Here is a 19,177-nt window from a genome sequence, read left to right on the forward strand (position 1 = left end):
AGTAGGTTTGACTCCTGATTCAACCAGTTTCCAGTCTGACAGTGTCAACTCTGTGCTGTAAACAAAAAAGAAAAAGAAAAAAATAAAACATCTTTGTCTCCAAGGTGCATGAGACCACTGCTGACAGGGAAATGGACAGGCTCTCTGAAGGGGGGGCAGGATTACTGTGCACTCGCAGAAACTCCTCCATGTGTTTGGTTTTGGGTGTTGGAGCAACCATCCTAGCATTTTTTCTAGTACTTAATTCTGTTCTGAAATACAAATTTCAAAAAATGTATCAGGGGAACAGTTATTTTCAGATTTGTAAGGAGTTATTAGAAATGGCAAATGATAAGAGCAGTAATACAACCAGGGAAAGTGGGACAAATATGAAGAAAGATTTGAACAATGTTCTTTGATATTATTCATTTAACAAAGATAGAGAAGACTTGTTTCATAGCTGACTGCTGTGATCTGTGCTAAGATAGTTTATGTCTGCATCACTTTTTACACTTTTCCTCAAGTTGTTTGGGGATGTAACATTTACAGTACATTATTTAAAGACAATGTGTGCTTCGTATTCATGCTTTCCTTAATTAAACATTCTGTGCCGTGGCTTGGGGTTCAGCAGAGCAGTCACTGCATGAACTCTCTCTGCTTGAGCAATGAAGAGCAAGTTGCTGTACATGACAGCATTTCATCTCTGTATGGCTGGGGACAGTAATGCACGAGCAGCAGGTGAAGGCATTAATCTCCTTAGCTATCCAGAAATGAACTGTCATGTACAGCAACTTGTTCTCTGCTGTTGCTGCTACCTAGTCCCCTCTACTGTGCCCAAGATTACCTTTACATACATTAAGCATATTCTTGGGGTTATGATGTTTTTCCACCTGGGAGTAGCAGATTGGGGGAATATGAATCCAGGAGGTGCTGCAGGCCACAGGGACAGGCAGGAATGGTGGTTGTGGCAAGCACAAAGGCAGTGGGGATACCACAGTACATCCCCTTTCCAAGCCTGAAGGTCACAGGCTTTGAGGGGTGCTATGGGGGAGATTCTCAGGACTTGAAAGAAGCTGCTCTATGTGGGGTGGTAGAGAAATGGGCCAGTAATTTTTATATGAGTCATGTGTGGTACATTAATGTGTGTCCCCAGTACCCTGGCCCATTTGCTGCCTGGCTTATGTGTAAAATAGTCCTTTCCCAATTGACTTCAAAACCCTTTGGTTTTCTGCTCACCTGGCCAGAGCATAGACTGTCTTGCGTGGGAAAGAGGATACTGGAGGAGAGTAAGTCACTTAAGAACCATCTCTAGCTGTGAGTAAATTGTGCAGAGCAGTACAACTTCAGCATATTGGCAGTGGGTTGTTTTATTTTGTTGGTTTTGTTTTTGGTTTTTTTTGGGGGGGGGCGGTGTGTGCAGGCAAATTCAGGTTAATTTACAGTGGCGGGAAGTGCTGTGCTCTGTTTAGTGTTGATAGGGCGACAGTTACTACACATTACCAAACAGCAGAGGTAGACTTGGGAAAGCAGCAGCACAGTTAACAGAGATTTTGTTCATTAACAGCCCAGACTCCCAGGCAAGATGCTGACTGTCTTGCTTGTACAATACCTGTTTTCAGCTGTGTTATAATGCGTTTTGGCATCAGCACTGAGTACAGTGGGAATCCAACCAAAATACACCCCTCACTTTAAGTATTAGCAGCAAGCTTCTGAGGTTTCTTGCATACAATTACTACCCAAATGCACAGCTGCTGGTTTAATTTAGATATTAATTTGCTTGTGTGCTGTGATTTTGCCACTTAAAAGGAAATGTGGCTCAGATAGTGAAATGGAACCATTGCAAATGACCTTTTTGGTGTAAAACCATCACATACTATGCCTAATAATTAATGTTATATGTTTTCTACCCTTTCTGCCTCAAGCCTTATACAATCACAGAATGTGACCTTCTACCATATATTTACAGATGTTTGATTTAATACTACTGTTCTTGCTGGTCACAGATTAGAAACCTACTGAATGAGACCACCTAACATCAAAATGAACTTGTTCTATTCAAGCTCATTTTGCCAAATGAAGAGCAGAAAAAACTATTTAAACTAAGTGGAGGACCCCTTTAAATTGTAGTCTTTGGTTAGACACTAGAATAAAGCAGGATTACCTCTTGCCTTATTTAAATATTAGAATATTATTACTATTGTATGCATGGATGGATTTTGCATGAATGTGAGCAAAGTAGGTCTGTAGTTAATTATTCTGAGAGTTATAAAAGTAGGTACAACTATTTAGGTTTGATGTTAGCTTTTGAAGATTTCTGTCCTCAATAACTCTCTGTCTCTGCTTCTTGGCTATTAATCTTTATCCATTTGTAACAATAAAAGAAGATTCCTGACCAGTCAGGTTTGCTGAACTTGAGGGGAGTAGAGAGCCTAGAGGGAAAAAAAAAAAAAGACTAAAATGGGGGATAAAAGATAGAACAGAAAACCCAAGAAAAAGCATGAAGAAGGTCAGAGATGAGAAAACAAAGTGGGATTGAAATACGTGTTTTATGCTCAAATCAGTCAAATAGCTTAAGTCTCTGTTTCTCTAGTGACGGCATTTATGATCAGGACTTGACAGATTCAGTTGGAGCTGAATATCAGTTTCCTCAGAGATGCTGGGGATGATGGAGATGGAGATTAGAGCACTGATTCATTGCTCCCCAGCTTTGAGCTGACCTGCTGAGGAGTGCTGAATAAATAAATACGATACAGCAATACAAAACATGTCCAGCAAAGCCTGCAAATTAATTGGATTTCCATTATTCCTCTACAAAGTTTCTTTTTCTTTGTTTTGTATTAATCCATTAACATTGCTGCGCTCTCTTTTTGATGCAGGTCCGTATTTTAAAAACCAAACCTAAAGGAATCTATTTGCTACTGGTTAGAGCCAAGGCTCTGGCACAGGCAGCAAAGTTACTTGTGCAGGGAGTTGAGACCTCAAAGATATACAGTTTTGGACTACACTGAGATATAGACAAATGTGATTTCTTGGAATAATCTGAGCGTTTATTGAATGATACCACTTTCTTTAGACACAAGGGAGTCCGTAGCAGGTATAAATGATCGCGTGTCCCAGTACAGGCAATGCCCATTTAAGGGCCAGTTTAACCCTGGCTAAATGATATTGTCCTGAGTGCTGTGCAGTGTGTTAGCCCTGTGGCATCTGCAGGACAGGGGTAGATCTCTCTCAGTGCTTCTTATCCCTGCTGTTAGGGGTGGTCAAGCCCTAAACTCTTCAAGCTGCCTTTTTGCTCTGTTTCTGCATGTGTGTTTTCAGCTACTGAAGCGCAATACTGTTATTACCTGACCTGTAGTTTCAGTTTTGGAGTGCTTCTTCTGATTTAGTCCAAACCAATTCACAGCACTGATAAGAAACAGCAATGTAATTTGTTAGCAAGGCTTTTGCTTCTCGGGATCTGAAGCCCCACTTCCAGTGGCATTTTCTGTTGTCATATTAAGAAATAACAGTCCCTATAGGAACCTTACATTAAAAATGGATGTGACAGACAAGAAACTATTCACAGATAAGGAAGGGAAGCAAGTCAGTGTGTGATAGATCCAGGACTTAATCTTCAGCTGCCGGTCTCTAAGCATCAGCACCACAAAACATCAGTGCTGGATCTGTTCTCAGCATTGCTGGGGAATTTTCTACTTTAACTGCCATTGTCAGTTGTAACTGTCATAACTGAATATTCAGAAGGTTTCCTTTTCTTTTTCTTCCCTTGTTTGTACTTTCTGTTAGCAGCCATGGAGTGAACTTGGAAAGATTTGGAGGCAGAGGGTAGGGTGATGGCTAGAAGGGATGAGCATGCACTTTGCTGATACTGGAGTTTACACACAGATACACACTGGGATCTAGAATTCTGATGGCACATGTCAGACCTTCCCATAGGCACTGCACATTTGCTATCTGGTCTCAGCACCTTCTCTTTGAGCTATCTAGGGTGCTTCTGATGATGGAAGGAATGATGCTTCGCAGGCTTTTGGGCCAAAGGTTGAGTTGAAGGTAAAGCAAAGTCAGGAGCCTACTGTCTCAAGTTGCTCTTTGAATTTTAAGATTTTTTTTTTTAATTGTTAGAGAGTTTGAGAATAAGAAATCAGCAAGACTTAGGAAATGAGTGGGGAATTAAATTAGTCACTGCAGGGGGAAGTTTTCAATCTGTAACCAAATACTTCAGACCTTTTGTGGACTCCTGAAATAACTGAGTGGATGCAGACTGTTTCTGTAACTCATATGAGAGGGACTGTACTGCAGGGTCCCTCTGTAGGCCCTGGGATCTGTCCATCATAGTTTGAGCTTTAGAAAATGATAGGGTGGGTACTAATGTCAATGAACTAGCTGCATTCTCCTTCCATTGTCCTTCATTTACTGAGTCTACTTATGGTGGGGGTACGGTGGCAAGAGGAGAGGATATTCTCTCCTGTAAATAAATGTGTGCTCAAAGACGTACATTGTCTGTGTATCTCCTCAATAAGCAGGCTCTGCATGGAGGATGATAGCTGATTAAATCATCCTGTATGTGTTTCCAAAGGAAATAAGCCTTTTCTTCCTTTCATTTTCCCGCAGAGGGAGGAATAAGTTTGATTATTTTGTATTGGGATTTAGTTGAACACATTATTAGCTTTATTAGTATATATAGTACATACAATCTGTTGTTACTTTCATATATGCTACCATAATATTCAAGTGGACCAGTGCTTTTCATCTGCTTACAAAGTCTCACATATTTACAAAACCAATTGATAGTCAAAATACATAAGTAAATGTCTGAGTCATATTTCTGATCCTAGGCAATAATCTGTGTTCTTCCATCTGGCTTCCTGTGCTTAATTCAGTAAGAAAATATTTATCTTTTCTATTCCTTTTCTACTTTTTTAAGACTATTTTTTCCCCTTTTCTGCATCTGGTGCTCAGATTCCCAAGTTCCCACCTTCCCCTTCTCCCCAGAAACTCCTGCTTAGAATTTAGCTAATGGATTTCTAATTCAATTTGGACTTCTGCTGGGATAAAGCAGCCTCATACAAAATAATTTATGGTTCTTTAAGAATTGGCTGTGGATGAAATTAGGTAACTAGCACCAGACAAATAATAATAATCTCATTAAGATCCATGGAAGAAATCAGTGAGTAGGTAAATATTCTTGAGGGCTAATGTTAGTCTCAGGATAGCAGTCTCGCTAGAATGCCCCTAGCCCATGGAGAGAGCACTTCAGAGCACCCAAGGTCAGGTTTCTGCTCCAAATCTTGCTCTTCAAGTGTTTCATTGATACAGAGGGAGACCAGCAACAAAATGTGCATCACCTCCAAGATAGCCAGATTTTGTTCCCTAATCATTTCATAAACACAGTTTTGTTTGTGGTCTTTTGTGTAACTGTTGTTGTCTGTTAGTATATGATGCTGATAGATATTTTGGAGAATTTTTGAAGGTCGAATCTGAGTACTGAGCTGTTTACTCAGTTCAAAGGTAGTGAATTAGAGTGCTGTCTATTAGGCTGCTACATCCATTTTGCAGATGGGACCCTGAACCTGGCAGAGTAGATTTCCCCAAGGCTGCTCAAGAATATCTATCCCCTGGGTCCCAGCTCGATGTCTTAACCAGGTGGCCATACAGTTGAGCTGTTATTTTAGGTATATGCAAGTGTCCTGTATTTTTCTGGGATGGAGTGATCCCACTAACTAGATTAACTGTACACTTCAGATAGCTCATGAAAACAGGATCCATGACATCCCAATAGATCTCAGTTTTATTAATCACAAGATGTTGGATCATCATTCTTTGATGAGAAAAATGCTTGCATTGAAAGCATTGGAAATCCAGCAGAGCTCTGCAGCGGTTTTAATAACGGGACAAGTAAGTATAAAAATAGCTGATTTTGCTAGAATCAAAGGATTGACATTTTAACCCTAACATACTGATGCAAGAAGCAAGCTTAATATGAAACAATCTAAAAAGGTAAGAAAGTATTTGCAAAGTATCATATTCAGCTACAGATGCGCTCTCAAGCTAGCAGTATGGGACTCCTTTCATTGTGCCTTAGCCATCAACAATATGTTGCACACAGATTTATCTATATTAAACCAACTTGTGCTCTGTAATATGATTTATCACTGGCCCTAAAATCTATCTGCCTATGGCTGACAACTCTAGCCTGAGCTCTGTCACTGTTTCTAGGACATGATAGAGCCTTAGGAAATCCTCATGTGAGGAAAGGTAGGATCAATTCTTCATTTGTTCATCATATTCAGGATACCACATTTAGACTGTTGACACAGCAGTCAGATAAAGGACCTGAGTCTGAACTTCTAATTCTAAAACTACATACAGAGTTAATTATCCTCATTTTTTTCCTGAATTGTATGCTTTGGAGTATACCCAGGAAACTAGTTTTCAATATGTGCTGAGAATATATTTTACGTGCTATAAAATGCATCCTACTGTCTAACCACAAAGGTTAAATTAGGTCTTGTAAAAAAAGATTTTTCATATTATTGTAACAGGCACCTACTTTAATGTTCATGTAAATATGGCAGGCTCTGGCCTGTCTGACAAAGAGTGCCTGAAGGGGACTTGAGAATGAATAGGTTTAACAAAAAGTATTTTAGCCTAAGCCTTGTCCATCTTTAATTAGTTATCAGGGTTAAAGAAGGGGTCAAGAGCCTGGAGCTGCTTCAGGACTAATGTGTCAAAGGAAAGTGAAGCCTAACACTGAAGAGGAAATGATGCTTCTCAGAGGTTTAATAATTTTTTGACCCTGTGTCAACCATTATGACTACTAATGGCAATTGGGGCAGAAATGTTTCAAATTAGACTTTGCTTTGCAGGTGGTTAGGAGGGGATCCCATGCTGTTGTGCAGACCTGTCACAAGCTAGAACGCGAAACAGAAAACGCATTTCAGTTTTACAGGCGGGACACAAAATCTCGTGGTCTGACACTGAAGTTTCTCCGCTGTTCTTATGTTGTATTTGTATCTGAGAAAACAGAACGATATAATATACTGCTAAACTGCTTGAACTCTACCAGCACAGCCATGTTTAACAGGAGTCATGTTAATTTTCTGATTAGATTAAATGCCCAGAGCTTCACACTTATGGAATACAGCGTGTGTGCTCAGCAAAGTAACACTTGCATGTTATTCCCTGTGGTTTTGTTTCATGACAGTAAGGGAGATAAAGTTTCGTAGACAGTCTGCAACCTACTTTTTTTCCTTTTTTTTTAAAGCATAAATATTTTACTAGTTTTAAACAAACAGAAAGAGAGAGCAACAGGACAAAGGAGAACAATCTTCCATAGGGTAATAATTACCAAGAAATGTCACTGATGTCATCCGCTGTTTGTACAAACACTTCTGTTTTATTTTCAGGTGCTGTACTTTTGATAGCCATGGCAAAGTAACTGAGCCAACCTTAGCCAGCAGCACAACAATAAAGTTACCATGAGAATTAATGAAAGTGTTGCAAAGAGGGATGTGACTGCTGGTACACAGGACAGGCCAGCAAAGAAACAGGGCCTTTGCCTCTTTGCTTGACATTTCACAATGTCAGTACTCATAAGTCAACCTCACCCCTGATGATTTGCCTCCATCCTGTTTTATCTATTTATATGGTTACGCAGCCTCATAATAAATAGCACTTGCAGATTACTGCATTAGATTTCTTATACTGACAACAATTACCATAAATCTTGTTGCCCAAAGAACAGCTTGGTGCTCTTCATATGCAACAGAAAGTATTTTCATTTCCTTGCATGAGAAATCATACCATGTTCTAGCATTTTCCTACACCAAGTCCAGTGCTAACAACTACCTGTACAATCTCTTCCATGTTTAGGCAGCAGCTGGTAGTCTGATGGATTTTGTCTCATGGCAGTGGTAAAGTTCTGGATACAGAACCTTAAACGTCACGTCTGTGTATATACCCATAATTTTTGTCTTGGATTAGCAGTGGGATGTATAGAGAAATCTCTCTCCCTTACAGAGGGCTGTTGGAGTTGTTTTGAGGACACATGTTTTGTCTTTAGTTTGTCTCTAATCTGATTAATGATAAAATTGCCATTAGCCTCAAGAGAAGCAGAAACTTTAATTATAATTATGAACTAAACAAACTGGGGGAAGATGGCTTTTTCCCAGACAGTAATATAAAACATGCAAGCTGCTTTATAAAGCTGGTACAGTCAGTGTTTTCCACATCCAGACCTGATTCTTCTTTTCTTTACTTTGATGCAAATCAGATCTGACTCCGCTGGAATTAATTGTTAATTACAAGCAGTGCAGTTTACCAGGGTAAGCCAGGCAAAACATATTCCAGGCATTGACCTGAGAGAAGGACATGGTGCTACCAAAGCAGGGGAAACGGAGCACAAGGTAATTCCTGTAGGTAGCACGGTTGCACCATGTCTGCATTGGCCATGGCTGAATGATAACCGTGTACTCTTTTATCATCTGCTATTGGCTTTATATCTGACTGTGCAGCACTCATGTGAAATAGGAGCACAGAGAGAAGTGCCCGATAGGAGAGGCCTCTATTCAGTGTGGTGTTGCCAGTGGGGAGCACCAGCAGCCGCTCATTTGGCTTCTTCGACTGCAACACGTCTATTTATGGTTTTGAACCACAGCTCCTACTCTTAGCAGGCACCTTGCCTAATGCCAGGCCATGCACTGCTGTTGCAAGGGAAAGTGTGGTGCTTTCTTATCCCCTTTCGGCTATTCTCAGCTTTCTGAGAAGAGCTAGTCAAGGTAAGATGGGCATAATGAACATGATTACTGTATTAGGCCTTTGGTAGCCTACTTATTTATTTGGGATGTTAATTGTAGTAGGCCTGTCATTGAATAATGGAAACCTCCTTCCTGGACTCTTTAGTCGAGCCCAAACCCCAGTATTTCAAATGTCTTAGATGCGTATCCACCTGGGCTTTTTAAAGGGCTCCAGGTTAGGGCCTGTGGCTAACAGTGGATCACGTACTGATTCCCATGCCTCTGTGGAAGTTACTTTTTGGTAGGGGGATGGGGGGGAACAGGAAAGGATGTTTTTGGATTTTGTTTGATATGTGTATGTTGGGGGGGCGACTTTTGCCCAGTAGCCTTCTGATGTATATGTGGCCCCGCACTGGATATGTTCCTTGCTCTCTTACGTGCATACAGAGCTTGGGTTTAAACTCCTGGGGATGTGTTGTTAAGATGAGATGTGCTAGGATGGTCTTCACCAAGCCATTGCAGGTGCAGGGGAAGTTCATTCCTCTTTGTGGTCTTTATTTATTCTGTTTCTGGACTGAAGTCATCCAAAAAAGATGAACACTGCATGCCCTATTGATTTCTCTATCACTTTTCCCAGACCATGCCTGCAGTCTGCTTTCCCTGACGAAAAGAGCATTTAATTTTGTGGGTGCTCTGTAAATTTGAGTCTGAAATTCCCTTGACCTTGCTCTCATGAGAGTTCAGCAAGGGTTCAGCAAGCATCTGGTTTGTGGGCTGCCACAAAAACAAGCCTCGTCTTTAGGTGTGTAAAGGCCTGCAGTGAATTCAGCTACAAGTAAGTGGATGTAGCCGCCCAAACTGGCCAAGTATTACGCTTTTATAAAATTGCAATCTTCCTGTTCTATTTGGTGAAATCTTCCACTTTTGAGATGCTCACAAATAATGTGATTGTCTTATTGCATGCCAACCTTGCAATCAGCTGGAGGTAGGGCTGACAGGGGATAAGTGCTGAGAAAGCCACCCTCCTCCTCCTCTTCCCCAGGGAGGGCAGGAAAATGTGCTTTCTCTTTCAGGGCACAGGCTATACTTTGCTCATTCCCTGTCCCTGTGTGGTCCCCAGGGCTGTGGCAGGGTTGAGAGGGCCCTCTCACATGGAAACTACTCACTAGAAAGTCTTAGAAAAAGTCCTGTTTTCTCCCATTTCTCACTTGGCCTAATTTTGTATTCACAGCTCCATCAGTGTTACGGGGCTAAGGGTGGAGGTAGGCTGTATAACATATAGGATTTTTTGCTTCCTTGTTTCCCATTTGCTGGCATCGTGGTACTGCATGCCCTTCCTAGGAGGACAGAAAACCCTGTGACCAAAGGACTTCCAGCTGAGCAGTTCTCCTTTCCCGAAAATGTGTGCACTGTAATCTAAACCCTTGCCTCCATCCTGATAAACTGGCTTACTGAGCTAACACCTGCTGTTAATTTCACAGTAAACAGTACTTGTTGCTCTAGAAAGCTTTTTAATCATAACATTAAAAAAACTGAACAGAAATCCCATCCATACAGTTAACTCCAGCTGCCTTTCTTGCAACGCATGGGGAATGATCTTGCCGAGTGATGGGCATCCAAATGCAAATAGAATTAGCTTTGCAGCCATTCATTTTAAATTGCTCTTGAATCATTCTGAAGTAAATTCCATTTGAGAAGAATTTGCTTCAGGTCTTGCACAAAGAGATAATGGTCCAATATATTATGATCTAAGCAATAATAGTTTAAATCTCGCAGTTCAGAAATATAGTGAGTTATATGCTGGGTTGATGAGAATTAAAGCTTGATATATAGTAATAAAACCAGTGATCTAGAGATGAATAGATTGGTGTATGGAGCACAATATTTTCCTGCCACAGATTAGAGCGGGGATACTAGTCCATAAAAAGGGAAGTATACCATAAAATCTCCTTTTTCACTTGATATGCATGAAGAGCTATAATAGGTACAGTTTTACAAACAAATGCATGAAAAGAATAAAGACCTTTCCTAACGTCAAAAAGTTCCTGACTTAGGCAAATATTTGTTTTTACCTTAACAGAAAATTGAAATAAAATTAAACTAAAATTCCTATGTGTGACAGTCCGTGCCACCTTCTATCAGTGCTGATTTCAGTGGCGCTTCACCTGTTCCTACAGATTTCGCATTTGGCTTGTCTTTAAAAAAAAAATAAAAATACAGTTGTCAGATACTGCAGAAAGCAAATAAAGGACCGTATCTGGTTTTGGGCCAGCAAGTGAAATAAAAATTCCAAATTAAGTTTATAGATTAAAATGGCTTTGTAAAATTTGTTTTCTTAATACAAATGAATTGCATGTGTGAAACCAGTTTAGCAGTACCATTACTCAGGTCTTTTGTCTTGCTAATATAAATCAGTCAATAACAACAGATGGGCCGTACACTTTATTATGGGAAAATAAGATGAATGTGACATACTGTGGAAGTAAACTTGCTTCTGAAAGTTACGGAGCACAGAAGGGGATTTGTTACAACAGGGGAGAATGATGTGTGCTTCGAAAAAAGTTTGTAAGTGGGTTGGTTTAATCCATGCCAAGAGAAAAGGATGTTTGTTGTACAAATAAAGTGAGTGGGAGCAAGACTTGGATTAAAGATGTGTGTTAAGGTTGATAACTTAAAACCCTGTCCCAAATTATCAGCCAAATCGTCTGACTGTCCTAAGCTGTGCCTCCCCTGTGTCTGTTGTGATGGGGAAGCCATCATGAGGATATTTAAGATTCTTCCTCCTCAAAGCATCCTCATCCGGAGAGATGAGTACTGCAGCCCGGGCCGGGGGAACCATGGCAGCACACCTTGTCTACCTGTAAACCACCATACTGTGACTTCAGTTGATGGCAGCTGTCGTGCCTGGGCGGGAGAGGAGGGGTGGTTTTCCTCCCTGCAGCAGCCGATCCCATCTCTTTGGGGAATGCAGTGACCACCAAGTGACTTTCTGCTGAAATTCACACAGGCTGATAAAGCTGCCTCTTACCTTTCAGGAGTGAATAGTAGGAGTGGGGGGCCCTGAATGCTAGTGGAGGTAGGACTAGCTTTGTGGTGTGATTGGGTTTTTTTCTGCCAAACACAGAAAAACCCAGTCATGGTCATATTCTGTATTCTCATCTTAAGAATCTGTGCTATATAAAGAAAAAAAACCAACCTCCAATGTTGCTACTAATAGCAACAGTACAAGGGCAGGGATTGAATGAACACACTCCAGTTTAAAAAGCAAAAAAACCCCAACTTTCTTTGCTACTTAAATTTATTCGGACTTTGCAGATTTTAAATTCCAGTTTCCAAGGACAAGACAGCCTCTGCACACTCTGTGTGACAGTTTGTGAATGGTTTCCATCTTTATTCCTAACTTTTAAAAGTGTTCAGATGCCTCTCAATAGCAGTGAGAAAGAGTGTGGAAGAATAAAGCTGGGCTTTATTATTACTTAAGAAAAGTAAGGTGGAATTATAGCAAGAAGCCAGTAAGAAAACTGACTTGTACCTGACTGTGGGATGCCAGACTGGTGGAGAGAAACAGCTATTGCCACAATCAAAGCATGAGACTAGGTTGTCATGTACTGGGCAGTACTGTGAATTCACTTTAACATAAAAGTAATCTTTAAACTTCAGATGCAGTTACCTTCAGGAGGTAAAGCCACAGTCCACACACATTCTCCAAGCTGATTAAAGAAATAATTTTAAAACCCCACCTTTTCTCTTTTCTGCAAGTTGCTGATCCTTCTTTTTAGACTTTCTAGTTACATCTTTGATAAGATACAGTTAATTGGTCAGGCAGCCTAAGTATTGTCTTTGATAATGTGCAGATATCTAGTGGTGAAAATAAATACATTTGTTTTCCAGTCACCAAAAATTAGTGAAGCAATACTTGTTTAATTATAAAACATATGTGTGCTTTGTTAGTTTCCATCTGTCTGCTCGCTGATTTGCAATTAAATGACCAGAAGAAAAAGATACGTCCTGTGGCAATTCAGGGGAAATGATTCATCTCTAATGTTTCTGTGTTGTGGATGTCTACGGAGCAGCATGTGCGAGAGGGAGACGGAGGGAGTGGGGAAGATGGGGAGATACAGATAGAAGGGGATGAGGAATGCTGAAAAACCTCTTGCTTTGGTTCATACGTTTTGTAGTCATGAAACCCAATGTGGACTTCCATTAACTCATTGTAACTCATTTTTTTCCAAAGAGAAAGATGGGGAGCAAAATGGAGCAATTTTCTTGCCCCTTTTAATTCTGGACACAGCCTGCACAGGCATGTCTCAGGTACAGGGAGTCAGCCATCTGACATTTCATTTTCATGAAGACTGTCAGGGAGAAGATAGCCAGCCTTCCACAGTATTTTTAGTTTGATGTTCTGTGGGGTTTTATTGATCATCAGCAGCGTCTGTCACTGTGTATAACGATAACTCCTTCAGAGGCAGAAAGGAAGAGATTGAATAAGGCCTTCAGGACTGTCAGCTTGCTGCTGGTGGATCTGTCAGTAGTTGGTGCCCCCCCACCCCTTTGCCACTGGAAGCCTCTTGGATGCTCTTGTGCACTGTTGGCAGGTGGGGAGGTAGATGAGAAGAGGGTTATTCTCTGCTGAATTGGTGCTTTCAGATATGGAAGACGGGGGGGGTTGTAAAGGGGGATTTGTGAAGACGGAGGGAGAGAGAAAGGGAAGTATGTCTGTTAGGTGGTTTCAGTGTTGCCTCCTGTGCACTGGATTCTCCAGACTTCTTACATTTACTTCATTCATTACCAGCAGCACCAGAGAGGTGCAGAGGTTCCTTACATCAATAGCACGTGTCCGTGTTGGCCCAAAATGTCATCTTCTCACAGCTGCTCTGACCCATGTTCTAGCTCCCAATTCCTCTCTATAGTGAGGACTGCACAGACCAGTGTACTACAAATGAAGTAAATAAAGCATAGCTTGGCACCTTCATTAGCAGTCTTAGCAAGAGAGTCACCATATGAACAAAGAGGCACAGACTTAACTTGGATTTAGTCTTTTACCCTTAGAGCAGATTTCAAATTGCTCATCTGAAACGAAAGGTGCTATTTCCTATTTGTATCAGCCTCAGCCAATACTAGCTATGTGCATGCACTTGATTAAACAGTGCGATAAGTCACTATTGAAAAGTGTGACCTTGAAGCCTCCAAAAGTTTCTATTATTTCTTTTTACGGTTTTGCAGGCAAGTCTCCCAAGCGCTAACATAATGTTTTATTGCTAGTATTGCCGGTGATGATAATAAAGGACCATTCCCAGACATGTGAGTGTGCGCATCCCTGTCACATCACATAGAGGAAAGAGAGCTCAGGATGTAAAGAACAATTTATTTTAGTCTGAAAACAGCAGCACATTTAAGTCTTGTTCTAGGAATGCTCCTAAGATAACATTTTATTCGAAAAGTATGCTCTTTTTGAAATTTTCAGAAAGTGGTTGTGTTTGCCAGCTGAATTTTGGTTGTTTCATTTGTCCTTTTTTTCTCTTCTCGACAGATGATGATTTTTTTCATGAACTTCCAGAAACTTTTCCATCTGATCCTCCAGAGCCATTGCCCCACTTCCTCATCGAACCTGAAGAGGCTTACATTGTGAAGAACAAGCCTGTGAATCTGTACTGCAAAGCAAGCCCAGCTACGCAGATCTATTTTAAGTGCAACAGCGAATGGGTTCATCAGAAGGACCATGTAGTGGATGAGAGAGTAGATGAAACCTCTGGTGAGTTTGTCTTATGTCATGGAGGAATGAGAATTAAAAAGCATTATCAATCTCACCATTGTAATCTAGCAGGTATTTCATATGGTAGCTACTTTTCTTTACTCTTGTTACAGCTGTGAATTTTGTAGATGGCATTACTGAACATTAGCTGCCACAGCACAGAAGTGGTGTCTGCATCCAGGTCAGTTAGTAAAACATGATTGTATAGCACCCTAAAACAAAAAAAGCAGAACTGTGCACAAACAAAATGGAATTGCTTTCTCAGCCAGGTCTACTCCCTGTTCACTTCTCCAGTGTCACAAATTCCTAGTGGTTGCACTGTATAGTGGTCACAGACCAAGAACCACATACTCCCCAAAGTGCCGAAAAACAATTGGCTTGTTCCTAGAATTATGTTTTCTTGGAGAGATTTGAGAAAAAAAGGAGAAATTTAATCAGCTTGCAGCAAGAAAGAAGGAGAAAGCACACCTGGGCGCAGTTTAGAGCAGTGTATTGATCCAGAGCAAGCACCTGGCTGTTATTCCATTACACTTTCTGCCTGTTCCATGGAGCCTTGTGTGAAGGAGAACTACAGCAGGTTAGCAAGAAAAGGGAAAAAAAAAAAACAAACCAAACACAAAAAACTAAACCACAAACCATGATCTTCGTCTGTCCTGAGACAATATCAGAAATCCCACTAACATTTGTGGAAGTAAAATAAAACCCTCATAGTACCAAAAAAAACCCAAAAGGTTTAAAAACTTGAGTAGTAAACCAGCATAAATCAAAGATATGATTGTTCCCATTTGGGAAGACAGTTAATCAATAGAGTTTGAGTCGCATGCAAGGAGAGAAGTGGGGACTTACTGCTGTTTTGGTAGGTCTGAGAAATAACTGGATACCAAGCAAGATGGTACCTTACATTTGGGAATTACACCAGCACTTGGTCTAATTACTTAGAAAAATAACTCCACCAGATGTCTTGGAAGTCTCTTGTGAACTGGGTTTTATTTGTTTCAGCTCATTTATTTGCACAGAGATCAAAAGCATAAGCTTTTAACGGTACTGTGGGGCTCTCAGCTTGAAAAAGAGAAGGTGGGTGTAGGAAGAAAGGCAGTAGAGAAAATCTGTATTAAACTTCGGGCCTGTTTATTTTTTCATAACAATTGGCTTTTCCAACAAGCTGACTGCAGCAGAAAAAATAAAACCCCAAGTTATTGTTACTTAATACATCTTCAATTATTTTCATCCATGGGAGTCCACTGGAATGAAGAAGGACAAGCAAGAGGTCAGCTATCACTGTGTTAATTTTTTGAGCTTTTTTAGCATGACCTTGCAGAAACAAGAAAATGTTCTGCTTGAGGTGTTTCAGGTGTTTTCACTACAAGTGAAAAATTCATTCTTTTTTCTCAAAAATCACGTTATAGAAAAACTTCATGATGAGGTAAAGCAGATTGTATTCTGCAAATGTTGAAGGCTAGTCTTGAAAAGAGATGCATCTGAATATATTATAGGACAAAAGTCTTGCCTAACAAACAGCAGCAATTATATGCAAACGAAGCCCATATCCAATTAGAGATTAGCATAATCTACTGGAGTTGGGGGGGGAGGAGGGTGTCAAAAACTGTGCACATCATATTATTAGCACAAGAACCACAAACCCAGTCACACTAGTAGCTTAATAAAATGAAACTGTCATCAGAACCTAAATTTGTCAGTCAACTTGGTTGTTGTCAAAAGGTTGGTTAATGCATGTCAGGGTTGCAGTGTTTGTGCACCTTCCTAGTAGACTGAGAATTTGGGGCTCATAACACATAGTTAATTTAGGAATGGGAAAACAATGTATTTAAAGTAATGGTAAAATAATACCTGCTTCAAAGCCCTGGAAGTTTGGGAAAATATATCCCCTGCAGATGGAGCTGGAGAAAAAGTTGTAGGAGACAGTGGCTGTGAGGATTCATTCTGGTGCCTGAAGAAGGAGCTATCGTTTTTGGCAGCTTGCACCAGTGAGGCTGGCAAAGCCCTTTGACTCTACCACTTCTGAGCCTGTTTTGGATTCTGTTGCTATTTTTGGCTAGCTAGTGCAATAGTTGTAACGTAGGGCACAGCAGTAGTGACTGAGCTGCTTAGGCAGTGGCGTAAGGACAGCAGCCCAAGCTTACACTTGCTGCTGGCTTCCAGCTCACACATAGAGAGGCTGAAGAAACTGTCCACAAACCAGGTTAGGTCTAGACTTTATGTGGGTAATCCAAGGCTCAAAGGGGTCTTGGTTACACAGTGTTTCTACTGGGTCAGTTGTGTAATCCTAGCAACTAAAAACTGGGTGCATTCTTGTTTCCTGATATTTTACCATTCTTAAGGTCTGTTCTGCCTAAATACAAAGAAGAGCAGCATGCTGAGGCAGTCTCCTGCAACCGTTTTTGAACCAGGCTTTCTCTTTCAGTTCTTTAGGTAAAAAAGCAAAGCAAAGAAAAACGAAACAGACAATAAAATATATGAGAGGAAAAAAGTAAAGGTCACCTGTGCTTTCTTTTCTAAAGGACGTGTAATCAGGAAGAAAGAGGAGTAGAATACAGGTGTGATGCTAGCGGTACATCATCTTGGGATTGTAAATGATGCATGAAAAAGAGAAATAGGTTTTGATTTGCAAAAGATTATGTGTTCATGGACTTTGAGCCTATGCCCAGAAATGAAATCTATGTAGGGATGATCAACTCTTCTTATAAGGCAAATTTGTTTCCATCATTGATAAAACCGGAGACAACAGCACAGCAATACCAGTGGCACAGGAGGTGGAATGAGAGTGCAGCCCAGCTCTCATTGAAGTGAGCTGCTGGATGGAAATGTTGAATATCTTAAGAAGGTTAATTTTTGAGAGGAAACTAAATATTTATATCTTTTTGATATGTATATATATTTTTTTCTTTATAACAGAGAAGGTACAAAGTAAGAGTTACATGCACTTTGCACTGTGGGATATTTTTAAACAGTAGGTAAAGCAGTTCTGTAAAGAACATGCACAGGGACTCTGTGGGAGTTGTTGCCTTCTGGTTGGAAAGGATGAGAACAGTAATAGTGACAGGGTGTTCTAGTACCACTTTATTTAATTAAATTAGCCTGAAGAGAGAGCCTTACAAAAAAAAAAAAAATATCCAATGATCGAGTCTGAGAAGCCAGAAGCTTTACATTAAAGATAATGCATTCTGGTTTTTAATCCTCAGACTCACTGGAATTTTTCTTTTTTTATAGAAAAGGCTAAGCATTTTCATAAAGAAGTCAAATGGTGCTTTGAAAATCTTTAGTGCACATCTTTGACTCTTTCACTTCCTATGTACATGAAATACAAGGCAGGGCATGGTCTTTTTTATGTTTTTACTGGAATATTTTCCCATTAATGTGGAAAATATATGTGAAGAATAAGAACACTGCTTTTAAAAAACAAAGATGAAAGTTGTTTTGAGGGAACACATTTGATTTTATGGCTGACTGTCATAAAAGATAACAGCAATGAAAGTAAAAGGAACCCTGCAGAACTGATGCTTTTGGGGGCAAGAAAATTCCATTGTCACAGGGCAGAAAGCTCAGTAGCATCGATAATTGTTAGAGCAATTTGTGCACATTTTCCAGATTACTGTACCTCTGAAAATGACTATGGCAAAAGATTTTATTTTGCATGTGTGCTTTTTATGGAGAAATAATTTCAGATACACAAGCTCACCAATTCTGCAGTGGGGGAAGAGTTGTGGATATATAGAAAATCAGTGTCCTGCACCCCTTTAATTTTTCCAGAGGGATTAAATGCTGCTAAATCAAACCCCATATCCCAGTGATGTATGACAGAGAAAAATCAGAACTGCAGGGACTTTGGTTTTGTCTTTTCAATTTGGAGATGCATTGTAATACCTTCTCCAAATCTGTTAAGGCAAAATGATCTATAAAACCCCTCTTGTCCTCTGCAATGCCAGTGACATGTTCTCTCTCCTTCAAGCAAGGAGAAAACAACATTTGGGACTCTTCTAAGTGCTAATTAAATAGAAGTATTGGGCAATTCAGCTGGCATTATTGTTTGCCTACACTTTCTGCCTTCTTTTGCTGAGATGTGTAGGGAGAGGAGGGCTCAGGGAGTTTGCTGATCACCTCCTCCATGTTCCCAAATAGCAGCAAGACAGAATAAAGGACTCTTGAGCCCAGCCTGAGGCTCCAGCTAATGCAGAATGAACAGGTTTATCTGAGGAAAGGCGTGGTGAGGGAGGCTCTGTTAACGAGCAGGTGAAGTTGCTGATCCTTTTTCCCATGTCCTGCCTTCAGAAGCAGGATTTCAGAAGACTTAATGTTCCCCAGGAGCATCCCCCATGCCACCCAGCCCTTCAGCAAGGAGGACAGATTACTCCAAGGACTTTCCCTTCATACGCCACTTCAACTCTCTGCTCCCCACAAATCAACTAAAACAATACAGTCAGAAACTGTATCAGAATAAGATTTTTGTCTGATGAGGAGGGTTTATTGAATGGCACTGAGATGGATGAATATGCTTTTCTTTTCAGACATGAATCTTAGACTTCTTTGTTTCAGTTTCTAGCCACCACTGTGATTCCTGTGCTTACCTCCTACCATTACCTTTCCACATTCATACAGTATTTTTTCATGATTTGCAGATTTGGTGAAAGGAGATTGGACTTTTGACATAGGGTCAGCATTGATCTGGGAAATAGGAGGTTGTGACTTTAAGCAGTGG

At 40.5% G+C, this 19,177-nt stretch overlaps 1 protein-coding gene across 1 annotated transcript in view; it reads left to right on the forward strand.

The window, feature by feature from the left end:
* UNC5C (unc-5 netrin receptor C) overlaps positions 1–19,177 on the forward strand; it is a 126,718-nt gene that overhangs the window by 12,402 nt on the left and 95,139 nt on the right. The window contains exon 2 of the mRNA XM_026847940.1: positions 14,242–14,463. Within this exon, the coding sequence (XP_026703741.1) occupies positions 14,242–14,463 (222 nt within the window). The remainder of the gene's footprint in view (positions 1–14,241; positions 14,464–19,177) is intronic.

Source organism: Athene cunicularia (assembly GCF_003259725.1).
Source record: "Athene cunicularia isolate RWA chromosome 4 unlocalized genomic scaffold, athCun1 chr4_part2, whole genome shotgun sequence".
Classification (NCBI taxonomy): Eukaryota; Metazoa; Chordata; class Aves; order Strigiformes; family Strigidae; genus Athene; species Athene cunicularia.